This window comes from Eurosta solidaginis, chromosome 1, assembly GCF_040869045.1.
Source record: "Eurosta solidaginis isolate ZX-2024a chromosome 1, ASM4086904v1, whole genome shotgun sequence".
NCBI classification, from domain to species: Eukaryota; Metazoa; Arthropoda; class Insecta; order Diptera; family Tephritidae; genus Eurosta; species Eurosta solidaginis.
The window spans coordinates 5,200,161-5,221,681 of record NC_090319.1 but is presented as its reverse complement, the minus strand read 5'-3'; the positions used below and the strand labels follow the sequence as shown (position 1 = coordinate 5,221,681).

Sequence of the window (21,521 nt, the reverse complement as noted above, 5' to 3'; positions counted from 1 at the left end):
AAGCTCCGATCTGAATTTGGCAGTAGAGGAAGGGAGAATCCTGCACTCTGTAGGGAAAAATAAGTAAATGAAGTAATAATTTCCATTGGTATTTCCAACCAGAGACAGTTTTCGCAAAGCGGGAGACCGACTAATGGTGAGGACATACTTACATATTACCCGACGCAATTCTGCGGAATTGAAACTAAATAAAATAAAATAAAATAATAACTCTCTCAACAAATTGTATAATATTTTATTAGTTTCTGTCCAATCGTCTTCAACCATATCACAGGAATTTTCTAAACGAATTAACAATTTTTTGCATTGAACACGTTTTTAAAAATTAACTTTAAATAAAATAATAATTAAGCGAATTATGAGTAAATCAGGATGCAATTTTACGATTTTTTCTCAGTTGCATTACGCCCATTTTGACTGCAAAGAGAATTCAATATTTGTAACAATTGATGTAAATAAATATAATGCATGCTTAATTAATAATATAACATAATTCGAAAAGGTCCTACACCATAAAGTTCCCAAATGTACATTTATTTGTATAGTGCGATTAGTCCGAGATGACCCTGGGATACATATAACTTACATAGCGTTCTCAACAAATTTGAAACGAAAAGATATATTTATTATAATATAATTATGCAATTTTTCTCTAATATCAATAACAAAAACAATTGTATAAAGTAATATGAGCATGTCTCGCTAATTAAATACAGATGATAATACTGTGACGAATATTAACATCACTAATTGATCTCACATCCCTAAGGTTATTAAATAAAGGCACAGCAACATTAAAGCAAGCTACATAAACACATTAATCATCATTTACGCACATATATACAAGGCAATAGAGAGATACTCATCATCAGCTGAAGTAGTACTCACATATACACACGCACATGGCTATGCGAGAGACTATAAACTACAAATATACATGTACATATATGGCTGGCAACCAAGCATGAATTTCGTGAAGTTACTAGGCCTAAGGGGAAATGGGTGGACGAGACAACAGAGAGTATAAAAACAGCGAAAGATGAGTAGTCAGTAATCAGTTTGATTTAAGCTCGCTATTGGTTGCGAAGTATAAGTGTTATTGTGAAGTACTTTCAAAGTAGTCTAATAAAGACCATTTTGCATTACTGAATATTGGAGTTATTTATTAAACAATTTAGCGATACGAACGTTAGTAGAATGTGGAAAATAAGCGGAGTTTCACTAAATTCGTTACAATACAATATTCGGACAATTAGATAGGGGTGGGGTGGGGGGCGAAACTCCATTTGACGTTTCCGGAATGCTAAAAAACTACTAATTTTTTTCAAAAGTATCAACAGTAGAGCTCGACCGAATATTCGGTCCTGTTTGAGTTATCGAACAGTTCGGCCATATATGTATGTAGTTTGGATTCGCGTGCTACTAAATTCTATTAAAAAATTTGCGGAACATCCGTACTATTGTAAAAATAACTATTCACAGCTTTTAACTTTTTTATTGTTAAATGGATTCAGGGGCAAATACTTTTGACTTTTGAAACTGACATTATAAACTTTTTACTAGTGTACATGAGCCACACTGCCTATGGGCGCGACAACGCGTGGGATATTAGAGCGTTATCGTGAGGCGAAAAAGTAAGGCAGATGCCTATTTAGAAAGAAAAACGTGAGGCAGAACGGCGTGCGTGCTAGGAGCTTCAGATGCTGGCTGATAGGAATAATGCCTGAAGTTCTTACTAAAAAAAATCCGGCGGGTGACGGAAGCTTTTAAGACCAGGGCAGATTACTGCAGAAACGATAATGGCGACCTGGTAACTGACGTACAGAGTGTGCTTAAGTGTTAGAGGGAATACTGCTTATTAATGATAGCTAGCGAGGGACAAGACGAACCCGATACCCCAGTCGCCGATGATGGTAAATACGTTCCGACACCCGACTATGGCGAAGTGAGAGTGGCAATATGCCGGCTAAAAAATCATAATGACAGAGCGAAAAGAAGCTGCCTGTATGCTGCTATGTCTGAATTTAAGTTCCCTGCAAACTTAATAAGGCTGCCAAATGGCGTTGAGCAACACCCGCTCCGCACGGATTAGGAAACACATCTCCGAGGCATTCGAAACTAATCGAGGCTTTAGGCCTTTTGTGCGATTTTTTTTAACATAATGCTGGAGAAGACAATTATAGCAGCAGAACTAAACCGTGATGGTACAATCTATTAAAAGAGCGTACAATTACTGGCGTATGCTGATGATATTGATTAAAATGGCCCGAACAAACGCGCTTTGAGTTCCGCCTTCTCGGGACAAGATAAAGAAGAAAAAAAGTGGGTTTTGCAGTAAATGGGGACAAGACGCAGTACTTCATCCAAGAAAGAATCTGCGCATTCCCGCCTTGGCACCCACGTCACTTTTGGCGGCTTTAAACTTTCATTTGGTTTTGGTTCGGATTCGGCCAAAAAATTTGGGATCAGTTGGACACTTAATTAACATCCTTAAAGAGAAAGACATCCATTTTCGGAAAGGTTTTCCCTGACGTAGCGGCCAAACTGTAACGTCAGTGATAGTTGGATTTATTCAAGGAAACCTAAAGCTTATCGGGCTTGCTGACCACCTACAGCATTTAGGTTCTTCCCTATCGAGCCAACTGCAGCAACCGAACCTTTTAGACCATGCCAACAGTACTGGCACTGTCGCTAGGTGGATCGCGGTTGCTAATGCCAATGTTGTGAACTCGTTTCGGTGTAGACTACGTCTATGTTACTGTGGTTAATACCGCAATATCATCTTCTACTTGTTCCCGTATTATCCCATTCAAGCAAAAACTTATTATAATGATCTGAAAGACCTAAAGTTATTTGATCTGAAGTCCCTGAGATGACAGCCAGGCTCGATTTGATCGTAACATTGAAACTACCCCAACATATTGACGGCCGGGATTTGGAACCCCCGACTGCGGATATAACCTTAGCTTCAGAAAGCTTGCTGAAAAAAGCCGCTGAACGGAGGGTCATGGAGGACCTTACCATTGCGATCACAATAATACTTCTCTCACTTTAACGATTCCAACCAGAGGCTGAGAGGAGCGTGGGGGATATAACTACTTATAAAACAGCAAAATCGCGAGAAATGCTCTAAGCGTTCTGTTCCTCATCCAATAACCCAGCGGGAAGGCAACTAGCCTGGGTACTAGCGCATGTTTGGTGTTGTTGAGACCATGACTAGGTCGGTGCCAATTCAATGAATTAGAGCAATGGCACCAAGCGAACTTTTGACGATGCTCAGTAGGAAGCTGACGGTGTTGCTTGTGCTACTGATTCGAATGATAATTGTGTGTCAGATTCGAGAGTGGCGTTATTGGCGCTTATGATGCTGAGTAGATTATTAGAAAACTTTACAGAAAAAATGTACAAGGAAGCTACTCGCAGCAGCCTTCGATTCTATACTCTTAAAAGGTGCTGAAAACTGCACTGCAAATTGCTTTAAATTACCGCGCGGCTTCCGCAGAAGCTGCCCGCCCTAGCCGTTGCAGGAACTACCACCTGACCAAATTTTTAACCGACTATGATTACTGCCGTAAATTTCTTCTCAGAATGAGAGAGATTTAAAGCCGAACTACTTATACTGCTAAAGTATAGACGACGTACCTTGAAGTATATGCTTCTCACGGAACGAAAATGTGGTTGCCGAACTCATACGTATCCGGTTTTGGTTTCTATACAGACTAGTCGCACAACTTTTAGCTATTACGTATGTAAATAAATACATATTAATGTACTATCTGCTCTCACCTGTTGCCCGTCTCATTCATGTAATGTGTGTTCTTTTGTTCTTTTATTTTCTTTATGTGTTCTGGTGTTATATAGTTTTTATAAATTTTGAATGAGAAAATATTGTTGTGTGTAATCAAGCCTTTTGCATTTCAAAGTTCATCCTTTTCAATAGTATATATAATCTCCTCCACTGTACCTAAACGTATCGTTTCAGATCCATTTTCATTGTGAACTGTATCCGTATTGATTTTATTTGCGGTTTGTCTTTTAGGCATATATTCAACGGTGCCTGTGTCACTTTGGACCGAGCTGTCAAAATCGTTTGCCGTTGTTGAGGGATCGGGACTGGTAAGTGTGATTTTGGAACTACGTACAATTCTGTATAAGCAAATTGACGTGTTTTGGTTATAAAGTTAATATACGTACGTGCTTTCGACAGGGTAGAAGTTTGAACTTTTTTTGAGCATGGGTCGAACGAAAATTGTTCCGTTATAATTCAAATCGTTTTCCTTGTATAAACCAAATCTTATTCATATTATAAACGCGAATGTTTGGTTGTCCAAGTGTGTTTCTTTCTGAAATAATGACGATAGAAGGGCTGACTGGGTGTCAAACCGAACCGGGGTGGAGGTCACACTTCCGCTGGGAACAGTTACTTTTAAGTTATCTTGGCTTGAATTATTTGGATGAAATTTTACAATAGTCTGGAACGATATACTGACTATTTTTTTTTAAACTGTGAACCGGGCTGCAGGTGCCACACCACCTAAAGTTTTTTCTATGGGTCTTACAAAGCGAGGAGCAAGCATTTTTTTTAAAGTTGCCAGTGAAAATGTGAGCTCCTCCTCTCCCAGAAAGCTTTTTATAAATCACATAACCCTGATTCTATTAGAAGTAGGTTGTTATTGGAAACGTGGGAAATATAGATCGATTTCTTAACAATTTTGCAAATGTCAGCACAGTCTGCCGCTCCCACTGAAAAGAATGTTTTGGGATAGTTTCAAGATAATTTGGGGATTATTTGGAAATTTTTTTCGGAATTGCGGTGAGACCATTTCAGGAGAGTTTTGGGATAATTTCCGGAATCAATTCGAGGTATTTCAAAATAATTTTGGGAAAAATTGGGAATGTTTTCGGGATTACTTTGAGGCTATTAGGTGACCATTTTATACTATTTCGTAGTTAGCCTATCAAAATAACTTTGGAAGAATTCCGAGAAACTGTCGTTGCATTTTCGGGAATATTTCTAAGTCGTTTCCAGATAGTGAACAAAAAATAAATACAAGGCGCTATATACCTCCGAGAAGATTAAGAACTTCTCTTCCAATTTGGGTCGTGCTACTTTTTAAATTTTTCTACAAATTGGCAAAATTGCAATTTCGCTCGGAAGCTTTTCATGGCAGAAATTCACTCGAAGTGTTTGCCAAACCACTGTCCTTGGGGCGACCCTATTCTAACCATTTTAAGAGTCTTTCTCGGGCCTTTAACCCAGGACCTTCAAAGTGATAGACTAACTACCCGCTGGCCGCCGTTTCGAAATTGTATTTGGTATAATTTTGAGACTGCTTTGGAGCAGTTTTGAAATTGCTTTCGGGACCAATTCGCGACTATTTGGGGACTGCCTTCAGTAAAATTTTTTGGTACAACTTTGGTTTAACTTCGCTATTGTATGAGGGATTCTTTCGGAATTGTATTCAAGATGATTTCGGGGTTTTTTTGGGCATATTTCCGGAAATATTTTTGGGACAATGGATGTTTCATAGGATCGCTGGGGAGCATTCTCAGGTTGCTTTAAAGATCATATTGATATTTTTTTAAGGATCATTTCAAGCCTATTGATTGCATCGTTTCGAGGCTATTTCAATGTCATTTAAGATCATCCTCGGGATAATTTCTGCGCAACTTGCAGAATATTTTGGTATTATGATTTCGGCATTATTCAGGGAATTGTTTTGAGATTATTCCGAGTTTGTTTTAATCATCATTCTTGGAATGTTTTCGGTATCATTTTAGGATTATTTCAGAATTCAGGATCATTTTGGGAATAGTACAGGATTATTCGAGAATGTTTCCAAAATAGTTTAGTACTGTTTTCCGATTATTTAAGATTTTTCCAGGGAGCATTCCAGGACGACTTTGTTTTAAAGCTAATATCAGAGCTACTTCGGTATCTTTTTCGAGGATGTTTTCAGTTCATCTCAGGATTTAACGATTGTTTCAAAACTCTTTTAACGTTTTGAGCGGGCCTATTTTGTGATTATTTCTGAATTGTTGACTCGTTTGGGAACATTTGGTTTTGAATCATTATAATTTTGAGTTTAATCCAATTGTTCGGGTGTATGAAGTCGCGTATAATTGTAATCTAATGTGTAGGATTGTTTTTAGTCATTTTAGAGTTTTATACAAATGATATTGGAAACGTTGTAATAGAAATATAAGTTACAGATCGTGAACATTTTAAATGTTTTCTTTGCACATTTTATTGTTGCTGATTTGCTATTTTATGTTGAAAAAATATACTACAGTTTTTTATATTGCGTATTCGCAATTACGAAGTAAATTCAAAGCCGTATAGTTAGTGTAATGTGTAAATAATATTTACTAAATATACTACACCAGTTGACAAATGTAAAAATGCTACGCCATTTGTACAAAATTCCGAACTCCCCATATGCACTGTAATTTTAGCAAGTAATGTATATATTATTGTGTACAAAACAAGTGTGATATCTTATCCAAAGAGGATAAATATAATAAGAGCCGTCATTTGTTATTTTGTGGCGAGTAGCTCGCTGGAAATTAAAAAAATTGATATCGAATGTTTTCTGAGTTTCCGTGTGCAACTGTGTTTTTGGAAAGAGAATAAACACAAATACCCCACGAAAATGTATAGAAGACATTTATAAACATCTCGCCCAAAAACAAAGTAGCGACTACCTCTTAGTTAATATCGAGCAAATGCCTAAAAAATAATTAAAAAAAATTGTTTAAGTTAAACGGTTTTATTGAAAACAATACTTACATTAATTAGTAATAATACTAAAAGATAAAAATAATTAAGTCAGTCGTTGTGCGCGCGAAATTTCTAAAAGTGTGAGGCGTAGCATAACCTTATTAAGTTTCAGTTGGTGTTATATATGAATATCAATAGAAATTTGACGCGTCCAAATCTTTTATTTAATTGTCTGATCAACGCCCTATATTGATGAGGAGTGTGATGACTAGTACCTAGGAACTACCTAGTACCTAGGACCTACCCACCTAATTATTTTCCAGCTTTTAGTATTATTATTACTTCATGTAAATATTGTTTTCAATAAAACCATTTAACTTAAAAAAATTTTTTAAATTATTTTATTTTCAAGTTTTTAGTCTTTATTTAATTGCCTATTATTTCTCATTCTATATAGTACATCTAGTTACTCATTATTACAAGGACACTTTCCTACATACAATACATAATCCTTCCAAAGACTTTACTCGACTCTGCGCCACGTATGCTTGTCCCCCCTCCAACTCCAAAATATTTTGTTGTCACTTCTACCATGTCACTTGTTCCAAATATGAGCCAAATCGGACCACAAATACGACTTTTGTGAATATCTCGATCCTTGCGCCACATAGCGGCAATTTTTTTCTTATTGTTGCATTGTCATCGGGTTCCGAACTATACTCCAAGTTTGAAGCCTGTAGCTTATCGGGAAGTTACTTAAATTTCAATTACAAAATTCGTGCCAGTCAACTCAACCTAAATAAAACCGTTTAAAAAATAACGAGTGACGGCTCTTATCATATTTATCCTCTTTGTCTTATCCGTCAACTGCCTGAAAAGATGGTAAAGCGTTTGGTAGAATATTCAATATGGGGCGCATACGGCTGGTTATCTTCAGCGGGGTGATAGAAAGAGACTCAGGGTGTGACCAAGTCAGTTAAATCAGGTGATCGTTTCTATTTGTTATTTGTGTGTTATAATGGTATGTGTAGTAATTAGCATGTCATAAATATGTACCATGTACGTGTTCAATTATATAAGTGTTTACGGTGCATTATTACATACGTACATACGGTCATATTTTAGATATACCTTATATACATTCATTTGCTTGCTTGACATTTATGCTTTTTATGATATGTCTATTGTCGTTGATGCATGTTGGATCCTCGCAATTTTTGCGGATGTCTACATAATTGTTTGATGTTGGTTTTTTTTATTAATTGAGTTTTTGTTAAGAATATGAGTATGATTTTAAGCAAAGCGATTAAGCATTTTTGAAGAAAACAATTATAAGTTTTACTTTTTATAAGATTTACCTGTCGCGTGTTTGCATATTCGCTTCAACATCCAAACTGCGTGGTTGGCGGAAATCACATTCAAGTGAAAAAGCCGCATCGCCAGGCGTAATCAATTCCGGATCATTTTGTATTACCACAATATTGGAGTACAGTTCGCCATCTTTTGAAGTTTGACATTGGTCTAATTGGAAATTCATTTCCAGTGAACGGGCGTTTTGTGTTGCGGGTTTAACGAAACATGGCGCAGTTTGTTTATAAAAACTACCTCGCGTATACATTACACCCGTGAAGGGTTTCTCAGTCTCCAGCATGACATTCATTGAATTTGAGCCGCATTTCAAATTTACCCTTTGTATGCCCTGATCCGAACCTTCTATTTTGAATGTGTCGGTTAGGTCCTGATGCCAAGTTTCTGCAAATAAAAGAAAAAATTATAAAATATATAATGTACACGATGAATTAATTCGTCAGTTAATTTTTCACATACTAGAAATATTTATGAGCATATATATATATTTAGATATTGCCGGAAAGGCGGCCACGGCAAGGTCGTTGGTCAGGCTTCGTGATATGGGCTATGGGCTTTCTGACATCGGACACGCCGCGTGAAACTTTTCCTCCTAATACTAGTTTGCTGTGCCGAAGGTTTCCCGCGGCAGAACCCTTGAACTGCGTTCGGTCTACTCTTAGCGTCTCTCGGACCCATGCCAAGCGCTCATTCTCCAAGCTTGTTGCGGCGACCACTGCTCCTAAGCGGCTGACATATTTTAATGCTGCACGGTACTGTGGAAGGACACTCTCAATTCCACTCCTTTTCCACTCTTCTTTTCCGATAGGATTCACCTGCAGTTCCATGACGGACATCATTAATTTTCTGCTAATTTTGCTCCTAGAGTCCAACCAATCGCTTGTAGCGGCTTTTGTCCGCTCTCGATTATCACTACATTCTTCCTCTCTCCTCCTTGTTATCAACACAAGGTATCGATTAAAAGAGCCACAGTTCTTTGTGGCCGACATCCCGACGTTCTCCATACAACCGGAACGGCGTAGATGGGATACACGTAAGCTCTCTCGCTAATGATTTCATCTAAGCCATCACACCCTAGACAAGGTGCAAGACTAGGGAGTGAACGCCTTGAGTAAGCTAGTAGTAACAACAAATGAAAAAATAATGTTTCGACAAATTAAAGTCATAATTATGATGAAATTTTCCATACATTTTATGACATTTTGCAAATTTAGACAAACCGCTGAGAAATGATGTTTTTTTTTAAGTACGTCCTGTAGGAGTCAAGAAAATAACAGTTCGAATAATTTTATTCACTTAATCGACCTTAAAAAATAATAATGCTTTTTTTATCCAAATTTGTTACAAATCTAGACTACCGGGGTCATTAAGGTTTTAAAACTATTGAATTATCACAGAATTATATTTTATTTTGAAAAAATATTTAATGTGTAAAAAGTGGAAGTGATTGCATACCTAAAAGAAGTAGTAGATTGAGTTTCATCACAATATATTTCTCTGAATGAAAAGCTAAAAACATATAGATTGACTCCTCGGACGGATAGGCTGGCGGATGGACCGATGAATGGATAAGCAGTGACAATTTTTTTTCTGTTGACTTTAATCAGCTTTAGAAAAAAATCGCTAGACGCAACCACTGGTCAAGTTGAAAAAGGCTACCGAAAAAATCGGACACCCCAAACTGTCTCTCTGGATCCGCCCCTGTCACGCTAAATGGTTAATTTTTCATAACATTGATCATTGTTGCCATCATCAGAAAAATAAGTTTTGAACATTTTAAAACAGTTTTGGGGTGTTTCGCTCCGTTACCGTTTAGGCTATGATTCCCACCGAAAGTGAACAAATGGGGTATCTAATAAAGCGTATTTTTATAAGGATTAAGAGTCGAAGCGGTAAATCAAATATTTTTTCTCGCCCATTAGTTATGGGCGCTAATCTGTTTCATTGGGAGGCCGCTTAGGCATTAAAATGTTCTGGACAGAAATTGCTTGCCTAAAATAACCCTTATTTTTCAAAATCAATATATCCAACATTTTCATCAAAATAAAAAATGCAAAAATTGGTATGGGCGTTATGGTATGGAACCATTGACCAAACAAATTGATTTCCGATATGGCAAGTCTGCCACGAGCTTTACTAGGAGGTAAAACTTTACATTACAGTTCTTGATAATGAACTATTCGAATAATCGATTAGTCGATTTGCAAAAGTTGTTTAGTAAAACATTCGATTATGAATAATCGACTAGTAGTTTGTTTTCGATTAGGGAAAGAACTATTCGAATCGTTTTTTTTTTTTGTTTTTGTTTTGTAATTTTGAATGAGTTCTGCTGTAAAGACGTTGTGACGTTGCTTCTTTGGCTACAATGGAACTAGAAAAGAAGTTTCCAGAAATCATCTTGCAGACATTTTTTTTCACTTTTATAAAAAAATGTTATTTCTGAAACTTTTTCTTTTTTTTCTTTAATGACATAACAATTAATTTATGAAACCGTCGGTATTCGAATAATGACAGCTAGATGATTATGATGAAATCGAATACCAGCTAGTCGATTTTCAATCATTGCAAAAATTTCTACTTTACATGAAGTGCTCACTAAGTCCAAAAATGTCGCCAGAGGTATAGAAGACGCATTTGACCTCTGTATCAATAAACATAAAGAGGAAACTAAAAGTTTTGCTTCTGTTAAAAGTTGTTTACAAAAAAAACGAAAAAAATCCGACCGATTTAAAATTGGTAGCGGGAGCCAAAATATTTATGTGCAGAACACTCTGGATGGGTCCAACACCGAGTATGTGATATTTTTACTCTCCGCACAGGTGTGAATGACAACAAAATTATGAAAAATATAGCGACCGAATGAATTTTGAAACTGTTTTCTGCAATATCTTTGGCCAGAAGGAAAATTTTTTATTTCCGCTTTCGGAAAATTGATACCGTGTTCAAAGCTTCTTTCGATACCTCTCCTGGTATTTTAGAATGTGTTTTAACATGTTAGGTGCTCCCATAAATTTTTATCCACGCAAATTCCCACGTAAGAAAGGAGTATCGATTTCTTACAGCATTATTTGCGAATTTTATGTGTCTTAGCGGCAATAACAAACAGCAGATGCAGTTTAGGGAAGTTTCCTGGAAATTAATGAACAGACAGAACAGGGGGAGTGAACAATCAGCAGTAGTTGGGAGCCATTTCTTGGAAGCAAATTGAGAGAGAATTAATATTCCATATCCATTCATCTGTTCTGTACACTCAATTTACTAATTATTGCACTAATCTAGCGAGGAAGACTTTGTAACAAATAAAAATTGCATTGGCGCGTATTGGGTAGGCAGTTTTTTGCATTTTCTAGATTGCAATTTTTTAAGTTGATCGCTGTTTTGATCTAGATATTATCTGTTACTGCAAGCGCTGCAGGAACAAGATTTATCATTCTTCGGTGTTATTCATAAAATATTGAAAATAAGTCATTAATGAATGACCTTTCTTCTAAATAAAACCCGAAGCACCAAGCAAAGTTGACTAGATTTTTGACTCGATTAGGAATTCAGTATTGTACTAATTAAATAATTTGTTTTGCATGAGGAATTTAGCTCAATAAGGTCTTTAACCCTTTCGCACCTGCTAGGACAGTATGTTCCACCTTCAATTAAAATATCTTATTATAAAAAAAATAGTTTTTATTGTTAAATATGTATTTGGGAAAATATGTCCTAGTATAATGAAAGGACTTCCTTATTATTAAAGTATCTAACATATTTTTTCCAGTACTACTCCCAAATTTTAGATACATGTTGATATACTTCAAATGTTTCATTTTTATTAAGTTTAATATTTAATTATTATAAAAAAGTGAAAAGAATTAATGAAAGTACTGGCTGATGTGACATCTACATTTTTCGACCCTGCCCTGCTCTCTTCGGACATATTTGTATTTTTGGCAGCTAGAAACTTATCCTCCCCGAGCTGATATAATAATAAAATATCTAATTAATCGGGAATGATTTTTTTCTGGAACCGGCGCTCGATCGGCCAATTCTGAAAGCGGATTCGGATTCAGAGCATCAAAGTGCATGGATATACACGTGTCGGCACGATCAGATCCATCGATTTTTTTTTTGTGTAGCTTTGTAATTTCTTGCTCTTGATTTTTTGGAATATCTGTATTTAGTTTTTAGTTTACCAAGGGCACTCATTGGTAGTCGCTGTTGAGTTGAGAATCAAACCGAGTTTCTAATATTAAATTAATTAATACTTAAAATACAAAGATTTCTGACAAGACATTTGTCAGTGCCGAAATATGTAGTTTTCAAATTAGCCAGTATGTTCTATATGCTTTTCACTTTTTCTGTAATAATAAAAATTAACATAACAATAAAAATTATAGTTGAATAAAACTTATTAAGAACCGCCTAAAATCCCAACAACATTTTTTCGATAAGATACAATTTTTCTGCTCATCTCAGCATAAGCGGTCAAAGTGGCAGAGTTTAAATTCTAATCAACTTAACTGGAGCTTAAACCCGCACTGAAAACCGGGCCTTATTTAGTGATCTACAATAGATAAATAGTTTTTGTTTTCTTGAATCGCAGGAGGTAATTCATTGTAGAGTTTGTACCCTATATATTCTAGAGTCTCCTTTGCAAACTCAGCCCTTACTCTAGGCATTCTATATTCTTATCTTCTTATTTATAAAAAATACAAATACATTTCCATACACATTTCCAAATATAAGATCTTTATAAACCTATTTGATTTTTTATTAATAAGGGGGTTACTGTTTCTAGTTTCATAACTATGGATCTCATTATTATTTTGTATTTAATTACTTAGGCAACTCAGTACAAATCGTAGTCTTACTTGATGTATAAGTTTTAATCAATTGAAATAGAGTGGAATGCCTCAGGTCCACAAGTAGGTATTTTATTATTTTCTAAGTCATTGCCTTCAATCCGGTTTTGCCCACTCTGCTTCAGCAGTAAGGAATTTGGTTGACTTACGCAGTTCTTACACATATTTAAGTCAGAAGTAATAACTCAAAATTTTCTGTAGTTACCTTTATTACTTTGTTCTTTGTTCATATCATCACCACCATAAACAACCGAAACTAAAAGGCAGATGACGCTGATCATAAAGAATATACCACGTTGCATTTTAAAGAAATTTTCTTATTGTTTTAATTTTTTATTGGAATCAAAGTCAATTTTAAATATAGGATTTCACTGCACTTAAACACAAAATAAGGACGTAAAAATGTTTTACGGTTCAACTAAGTAATAAAACGCCGCCAGATAATAATAAATATAAATTTTGAAAATTTGGTTACACCGTGACTGCGAACTCTGCGCTTAAATGGAAACGTAACAACTGATGACAAACGCGCCGGCTCAAGAGAATATAAAAGCACAAGCGGTTACTGGCAAAGGCACTAACCCCATTGCATGCGCCGATGACTTAACCATAAACACTACGTAAACGGTGTGCAGGTGGACAGCAGAGGTAACAACAAACAAATCTTGTCTAATTAAAACCGAGACGATAGAGAGAGAAAGAAACAAAAAAATAAAGAAAACAAGTAAAGGTGTCTAAGTTCGGGTGTAACCGAACATTATATACTCAGCGAGAGCTTCAGTTGCACATTTAATTTCAGATAAATTACTTTTCTACATAATACATGGCGCCGCCCGTTTAAAAAAAATGTCTCCCCATTTCCTCTTACAATAAAACTTGATAAGTGAAATATCGTTTATTCAAAACTATTTTTTGCTAAGCTATAGCTTATTATTCTAGTATACGACCCTTTTAAACTTGTTTTATATCTAAGTTTCCGTGGTCTTTAAACGATCCCGTCCATTTTTACTAAAAATATTTCCTGCTGTAAGGAAAATATGTGTACCAAATTACTTACTTACTTAATTGGCGCTTAACCGTCTAAACGGTTATGGCCGTCCAACAAGGCGCGCCAGTCGCTCCTTCGCTCCGCCAACCGGCGCCAATTGGTCACACCAAGGGAGTTTAAATCGTTTTCCACCTGGTCCTTCCAACGGAGTGGGGGCCGCCCTCTACCTCTGCTTCCATAGGCGGGTTCCGATAGAAACACTTTCTTGGCCGGAGCATCATCTTTCATTCGCATAACATGGCCTAGCCAGCGCAGCCGCTGCGTTTTAATTCGCTGGACTATGTTGATGTCTGCGTATAGCTCGTACAGCTCATCATTAAATCTTCTTCGGTACTCGCCATCGCCAACGCGTAGAGGTCCATAAATCTTTCGAAGAACTTTTCTCTCGAACACTCCCAAAGCCGCTTCATCTGCTGTTGTCATGGTCCATGCTTCTGCCCCATATAGCAGGACGGGTACGATAAGTGACTTGTAGAGTATGATTTTCGTTCGCCGAGAGAGGACTTTACTTTTCAATTGCCTACCTAGTCCAAAGTAGCATTTATTGGCAAGATTGATTCTTCGCTGTGCTGATGTTGTTGCTAATGTTGATGCTGGTTCCCAAATAAACGAAGTCTTTTACTATTTCGAAATTATGGCTGCCAACAGTAGCGTGGTTGCCGCGGCGCATATGCGCTGACTCTTTGCTCGATAACAGCAGGTACTTCGTTTTGTCCTCATTCACCATCAAACCCATCTTTACCGCTTCTTTTTCCAGCTTGGAGTAAGCAGAACTAACAGCGCGTGTGTTTAGGCCGATGATATCAATGTCATCAACATATGCCAGTAATTGCACGCTTTTATAGTATATTGTTCCAGTGCGGTTAAGTTCTGCAGCTAGTATAATTTTCTCCAGCATCAAATTAAAGAAATCGCACGATAGGGGGTCACCCTGTCTGAAACCTCGTTTAGTTTCGAACGGCTCGGAGAGGTCCTTCCCAATTCTGACTGAGCTGATGGTGTTGCCCAACGTCATTTTGCACAGCCGTATAAGTTTTGCGGGGAAACCAAATTCAGACATAGCGGCATATAGGCAGCTCCTTTTCGTGCTATCGAAGGCGGCTTTAAAGTCGACGAAGAGGTGATGTGTGTCGATTCTCTTTTCACGGGTTTTTTCCAAGATTTGGCGCATTGTGAAAATCTGGTCGATGGTAGATTTACCAGGTCTGAATCTGCACTGATAAGGTCCAATCAGCCGGTTCACGGTGGGCTTCAATCTTTCGCACAATACACTTGAAAGGACCTTATATGCGATATTAAGAAGGCTGATTCCACGATAGTTGGTGCATTTTGCAGTATCCCCCTTCTTGTGGACTGGGCAAAGAACACTTAGATTCCAACCGTCGGGCATGCTTTCGTCCGCCCATATTTTGCTAAGAAGCTGCTGCATGCGCCTTACCAACTCCTCGCCGCCGAACTTGAATAGCTCCGCAGGCAATCCATCAGCGCCCACGGCCTTGTAGTTTTTCAATCTGGTTATTGCTATTCTAACTTCGTCATAATCGGGCGGGGGGACATATATTCCATCATCATCGATTGCGGGATCGGGTTCTTCATCTCTGCGCGGTGAACTGCTGCCTCCATTTAGGAGAGCAGAGAAGTGTTCCCTCCATAATCTAAGCACTCTCTGGACATCAGTTACAAGGTCGCCGTTTTCATTCCTACAGGAGTTTGCCCCGGTCTTAAAACCTTCCGTCTGTCGCCGTATTTTTTGGTAGAATTTTCGGGCGTTATTCCTGGTGGCTAGCAGCTCAAGCTCCTCGCACTCACGCCTTTCTGCTTCTGCTTTTTTCTTCCTGAAAAGGCGTCTCGCTTCCCTTTTCAACTCACGATAGCGTTCACACACTCCTCTTGTCGCGCTCGCTTTTAACGTAGCCCTGTAGGCAGCGTCTTTTCTTTCGGTTGCAACGCGGCATTCTTCATCATACCAGTTGTTTTTTCGTGGCCGCCGGAACCAATTTTTTCCTCGGCGGCAGTATGAAGTGCTTTGGAGATATGCTCCCACTGCTCCTGTATTCCTTCAGGATGAGTTGTGCCCTCAGAGAGCAGGTGTGAGAGTCGAGTTGCGAAATCATTGGCAGTCTGTTGTGATTGAAGCTTTTCGACGTCTAGCTTTCCTTGTGTTTTTTGTTCCTTGTTTTTAGCCGCGTTGAGGCGGGTGCGTATTTTGGCTGCAACGAGATAATGGTCCGAATCGATGTTAGGTCCTCGGATCGTTCGCACATCTAAAACACTGGAGGCATGCCGTCCGTCTATCACAACGTGATCGATCTGATTGCGAGTATTTCGATCAGGAGACAGCCATGTAGCTTGATGTATCTTTTTATGCATGAACCTCGTGCTTGATATGACCATGTTTCGAGCACCGGCAAAGTCAATCAGCCTCAGTCCGTTAGGAGAAGTTTCATTGTGTAGGCTGAACTTTCCGACTGTAGGGCCAAAAACACCTTCTTTGCCCACCCTGGCGTTAAAGTCGCCAAGCACGACTTTTATATCATGACGGGGGCAGCGCTCGTATGTGCGTTCTAATTGTTCATAAAAAGTGTCTTTCACCTCATCGTCTTTCTCCTCTGTCGGCGCATGGGCGCAGATGAATGATATATTAAAAAATTTTGCTTTTATTCGAATAGCGGCGAGACGCTCGTCCACAGGCGTGAACGCCAGCACTTGGCGACAAAGTCTCTCTCCCACCACGAATCCGACGCCGAAACTGCGCTTATTCGCATGGCCACTCCAATATATGTCACAATTTTTGATCTTCTTTCTTCCTTGCTTCGTCCAACGCATTTCTTGGATGGCGGTGATGTCAGATTTTGCTTTGACGAGGACATCAACCAGCCGGGCATCTGCACCAATCCCATTCAGGGAGCGGACGTTCCAGGTGCATGCCCTCAATTCATTGTCCTTCAAACGTTTGCCATGGTCGTCATCAATAGAGAGTGTATTTATCCGAGGCTTGTTGTTATATTTCATTGGAGTATGGTTTTACGTGGCGGGTCCCAAGCCCAGCGCACAACCCGCTCAGCGGGGGTGAAAATATTACTTGGCACGTTTATATAGCGAGCCGCTTGCTCCAAGACAGACGCCCGCTTGCAGCCGCACCTAGAGGTGTACAGACGCTGCCGATGATGTGTACCAAATACGATATGTAAATTTTTCTTCGAGTTATGGCTCCCGAAACATAGAAAATTGCTTAGTCATAAAAAAATTGCTTAGTAAAAAATTTTAGTGTTTTCCAATTTAATGCTATAATTCAATTTAAAAAGTAAAATTCTATCGATACAAAACTCTTTTTCGCTAAGATATAGCTTATTATTTTTGTCTACGACCCCTTTAAAAATCTTTTATATAAAAGTGGGCGTTGTCTTCAACCGATCTCGTCCATTTCTAGAAATATTTCCTGCTATAGGGAAAATCTGTGTACCCAATTTTATTACGATCTGTAAATTTTTCTTCGAGTTATGACTCCAGAAACATAGAAATTGCTTATTCATAAAAGGGGCGGTACCACGCCCATTTTTTTAAATTTGAAGTTCTTCCTATTTATTGTTATAAATCCACTTGGGAAATGAAATACCATTGATATAAAGCTCTTTTTTGCAAAGATATAGCTTATTTTATTCGTCCACGACCCTTTTAAAAATCTTTTATATAAAAGTGGGTGTGGCCCTTAACCGATTTCGTTAATTTTTGTTCAAAGCATTCCGAATTTTGTTACGATAGGTTTAACGATTTCTGTATGATTGAGTTGGGCCAAATATTTGCTTAGCTATTTAATATGAATTTGGAGCTTTTAGGCCGATTTAATTAAATAAAACAAGTTTATTTTTTTATTTCCGACGCGTTTCGACACATTTTCGTGTCTTCCTCAGGGAATCTATTTATTAAATACGAAAAACATATATGTTACATATACAATAATTGGTATTAATGTTCAATATTAAATCACTTACATTGTTTAAACCAGTGATTTTTGTCACATTTCTTTAAAAATATAAGTACACATATTAATAACAAACAAATAAGAACAATAATTAAAAATCACACCGACATTTGCTACATTAAAATACCGTTTATGATTAATAATAATATTTGTAAAATTGATTTTATCACAAGTGTGGAGTGCCACGCACATTTTAAAAAAATTTTTCAAATTTTTATCAAGAGTCTCAATATCAGTTATTTACTAAATAATCAGGGTTTTTGTGTTTTCCAAAATGTTATATATGTATATAAAAAGTGGGCGTGGTTATCATTCGATTTCGCTCAATACCAATCTATTCTAGGCCAGATAAGCTCGTGTACGAAATTCGGTGAAGATATCTCAATATTTACTCAAGTTATCGTGTTAACGGACAGACGGACGGACGGACATGGATCAATCACATTTTTTTTTCGACACTGATGATTTTGATATATGGAAATCTATATCTATCTCGATTCCTTTATACCTGTACAACCAACAAAGTTAATATACTCTGTGTGCAAAGCACGCTGAGTATAAAAAGAGAAGAGCGAGCTAAAAAGTTACTATGCTGTAGTAGGAAAATATTGGAGTTACTTGAGTTAGGTATGTGTGTTGGGCAGTGTTAAGCTGAGTAGTAAACTCAGAGTGGCAAATAAAGAAGAAAGAGCCAGAGTGGACCTGTTTTTAACTAACTGCTGACTTAAATATGTATAAGACTAGAGGCTCTCAAACTTTTCCCATCGCGGCACCTAATAATAAATAAACACTCAAATATACATATGTATATGAATGTATGTTTTACCAAATCCATTACAAAATATTTCCCTTTGCCCATTTCCTTCATCTGAGTGCTCCTTTTCTCTGAAGCTCTGCTCTTGCTCTTTCACTATTCCAATTTTGTTTCTTCATTTTCGAAACTCCGGTATCTCCAGATCTCTTTCGGCTTCACAAAATTGATATAGGAGGGAGCTCAAACATTTTCGTGTTTTGCCAACTTACTTTCGCTTACCGTCTCTAAAACGTGCACAGAGTGCCAATCAGTGTTACCAGAAAAAAAATTTCTTTGGGGCTAGAATCTAGAAAAAAAGGGCTAGAAACAGCTAAATTTCTTCAAGAAAATCCAAAATCCGTTGCGAAAAAAGCTAAAAGTATATGTATATTTTCCAATGTAAGTTTTCACATTTATTTCAAATCAAACTTAAACAAAGTTGTAAAAAAGGTACAGTAAACTAACAAAAAAAAAAAACTAAAATAAGGTACAAGAGAGGTACATAAATAGTACTGTTTTTGTAGTTCATTTTATATTTTTTAATAACAAGAATACCTTTCTTTAAACTTTTGTTTTGCCATTTGGCGGTAAGGTATCGTTAAAAAGTAAGACGTATTTTTCACACTACCACAATGACGGCAGGGTATAGGTTCGCCAAAAATACGACTAGCCAAAATGTTGGCCGTTGAAAATTAATTAAATTTTTTCCAATTTTTTTATTCAATTTTTTACGTCCTACGGGTGTACGAATCACCATTAAAATACACGTGTGCGATATTCAAGTTTATGTTGGGACGAGATATGTTTGAAGGGCCTTAGACTTCAAAATCTATGATTTCGTCCTCAGAAGATGAATTATTATTTTTGCTACACTCATAAATATTTTTTGTGTTCATAAATTTTAAGAGATCGCTGTTTATTTCAAAGTCATGACAGCATTTATTCAGCCGTTTAAGACCACTTCTTATTGTCAGAAGCGAATTCAACATAACTGAACTCATTTTATTTCTGTGTTTGCTTTTAATCAAACTCATGTTTGAAAACGTTCTTGCAACTTCAGCATTACTTAGTAGTAGCACAAAATCGACAAGCCTTTGGAATTATACTGTTTAACATCAAACCAAAAACTTAAAGTTGAAGTCACATTTTTCCAATTTTGGAGATAGATATTTTTCCACTGCATTTGTAATCTCGTTATTTCATCTGTGCTATACTTGTTTTTCTCATTTGTGAAATATGAAAACCCTTGAAGTTTTAAAATTCTCAATGTGTTTTCAACAGAAATGAAATCTACTTCGCTAAGCGTTTCTACATTGTCCGGCAAGCGTTGCCTTAATTGCTCTATTAATGTAATTATGAAGTCGCGACATATATTACATATATTTCTTAGAATGAATTCGTCTATACATTTATCTTATTTTTTAATTCGTATATATTCTTCAAAGGTATAATGAAAATAAGGTACGAGAGACAAAAATTTATTATAATCTAAAGTTAAAGGGTCGAAACTCTTAGAAGGTGACACTATGCTGTTGCACTAGCTGGAAAGTAAATACCCTACAAAAGTCGTTGGATCATGTGGTCCACTTTTGTCATACTGGAGTACTCCATGGATTAATCTGACGTAATGCTGTGCTGGAGTATATGGTCCAGTCCTAGGACATCGCAATGTTAATTGTACCATATTATTTTATACAATTCATACAAAAACACATACATGCATGCATCTAGTACTCGCGATTTTCGCAGGGTATACAACCTCGTGACACAGTTTTTAAAGAGGGCCAAAAAAAGAGCTAGGGGCTAAACCGGAATTTTTGGAGCTAACGCAAAAAAAGGGCTAGATCTGGCTCCAAAAGCACAAAAATGGCAACACTGGTGGCAATATTCATGTTTTTCCTATCCTCCATTGCTCAATGGCGCTATAACATAAATTTTAGTCACAGTATCTGTAAAGAAGAATGTACTTCATATATTCCATTCGTTAAGAAATGGGGAACACATCTCAATTCAGAAAACAAAAATTAGTTAAAATCTGCATTACAAATTCGAAATTTTTCGAGTTTCTGGGGCTAATATTCTACTTTTAAGTTTATCTTTTTGTTTAAGTATTGTAGAAGTTTATGTCTTTCCAAACATACATAGGTACACGCTTCAAGACTAAAAAAATTCAACTCAGTACCGAAATCCAAAAATCGCGAAATTTATACAAAATTCATGTTTTTTGATGATCGCGTCGAATTGTAGTGCAACGGTTCGAGAACTGTGGTTTGGTAACTGAGTACATGATAAAATAAAATAGGACGGACTGTCTTCGGCTGTGCCGAAGACTTCATACCTTTCATTAATGGGGCTGAACAATAACCTTATCCCGTTCGTAATCTCCAAATAATCGAACGTATAAGATAAGAAATATATAGTGAACAGATGTACATACCTAAACGATTTTTAAGATAAATATAAAATAAAAAATGGCAAAAAACCCCCTTATCTGAACGATCGGTTGTATGGGATATACATTAGGCCGGGTCGATTTGTGGGGAGGCAAAAAAATCGCCCATTGCTCTGTGAAAATCATATTCTAGGGATCAAGATAAGAAACTTTGTCCAAGGAACCATACCCCTAAAACGAATTCTGTAGGGGCAAATTTTGAAAAATCCCACTTTGACCCATTTAGAGTGCTCCTATGTTGTTGTTGTTGTAGTGATTAGGTTACTCCCCGAAGGCCCCGGGGAGTGTTATCGATGTGATGGTCCTT

General features: G+C 37.1%; 1 protein-coding gene and 1 long non-coding RNA gene across 2 annotated transcripts in view; one reads left to right on the top strand and one right to left on the bottom strand.

Moving 5' to 3' along the window:
* The window catches only part of LOC137246986 (uncharacterized), a 97,648-nt gene that overhangs the window by 50,199 nt on the left and 25,928 nt on the right, over positions 1 to 21,521 (top strand). Inside the window, exon 2 of the long non-coding RNA XR_010951753.1 lies at positions 4,040 to 4,116. This is a non-coding gene — a long non-coding RNA (uncharacterized lncRNA). The remainder of the gene's footprint in view (positions 1 to 4,039; positions 4,117 to 21,521) is intronic.
* On the bottom strand, positions 208 to 13,484 carry LOC137246849 (uncharacterized). Its single transcript, XM_067777866.1, has 4 exons — positions 13,145 to 13,484; positions 8,080 to 8,473; positions 3,787 to 4,146; positions 208 to 417 (listed from the first exon to the last, which is right to left on the bottom strand). The coding sequence occupies exons 1-3, from the start codon at positions 13,239 to 13,241 to the stop codon at positions 3,918 to 3,920; spliced, it is 720 nt and encodes a 239-aa protein (XP_067633967.1). The 5' UTR covers positions 13,242 to 13,484; the 3' UTR covers positions 208 to 417; positions 3,787 to 3,917.

Bases quoted from the DNA above. Each gene is read 5' to 3' on its own strand.
- LOC137246849 (XM_067777866.1), bottom strand. From the start codon at position 13,241: ATGCAACGTGGTATATTCTTTATGATCAGCGTCATCTGCCTTTTAGTT. The intron at 8,474-13,144 runs GTAACTACAGAA...TTTTATTTGCAG, and splicing joins CAAAGAACAAAGTAATAAAG to AAACTTGGCATCAGGACCTA. The intron at 4,147-8,079 runs GTAAATCTTATA...TTGCTTATACAG, and splicing joins AATATGCAAACACGCGACAG to AATTGTACGTAGTTCCAAAA.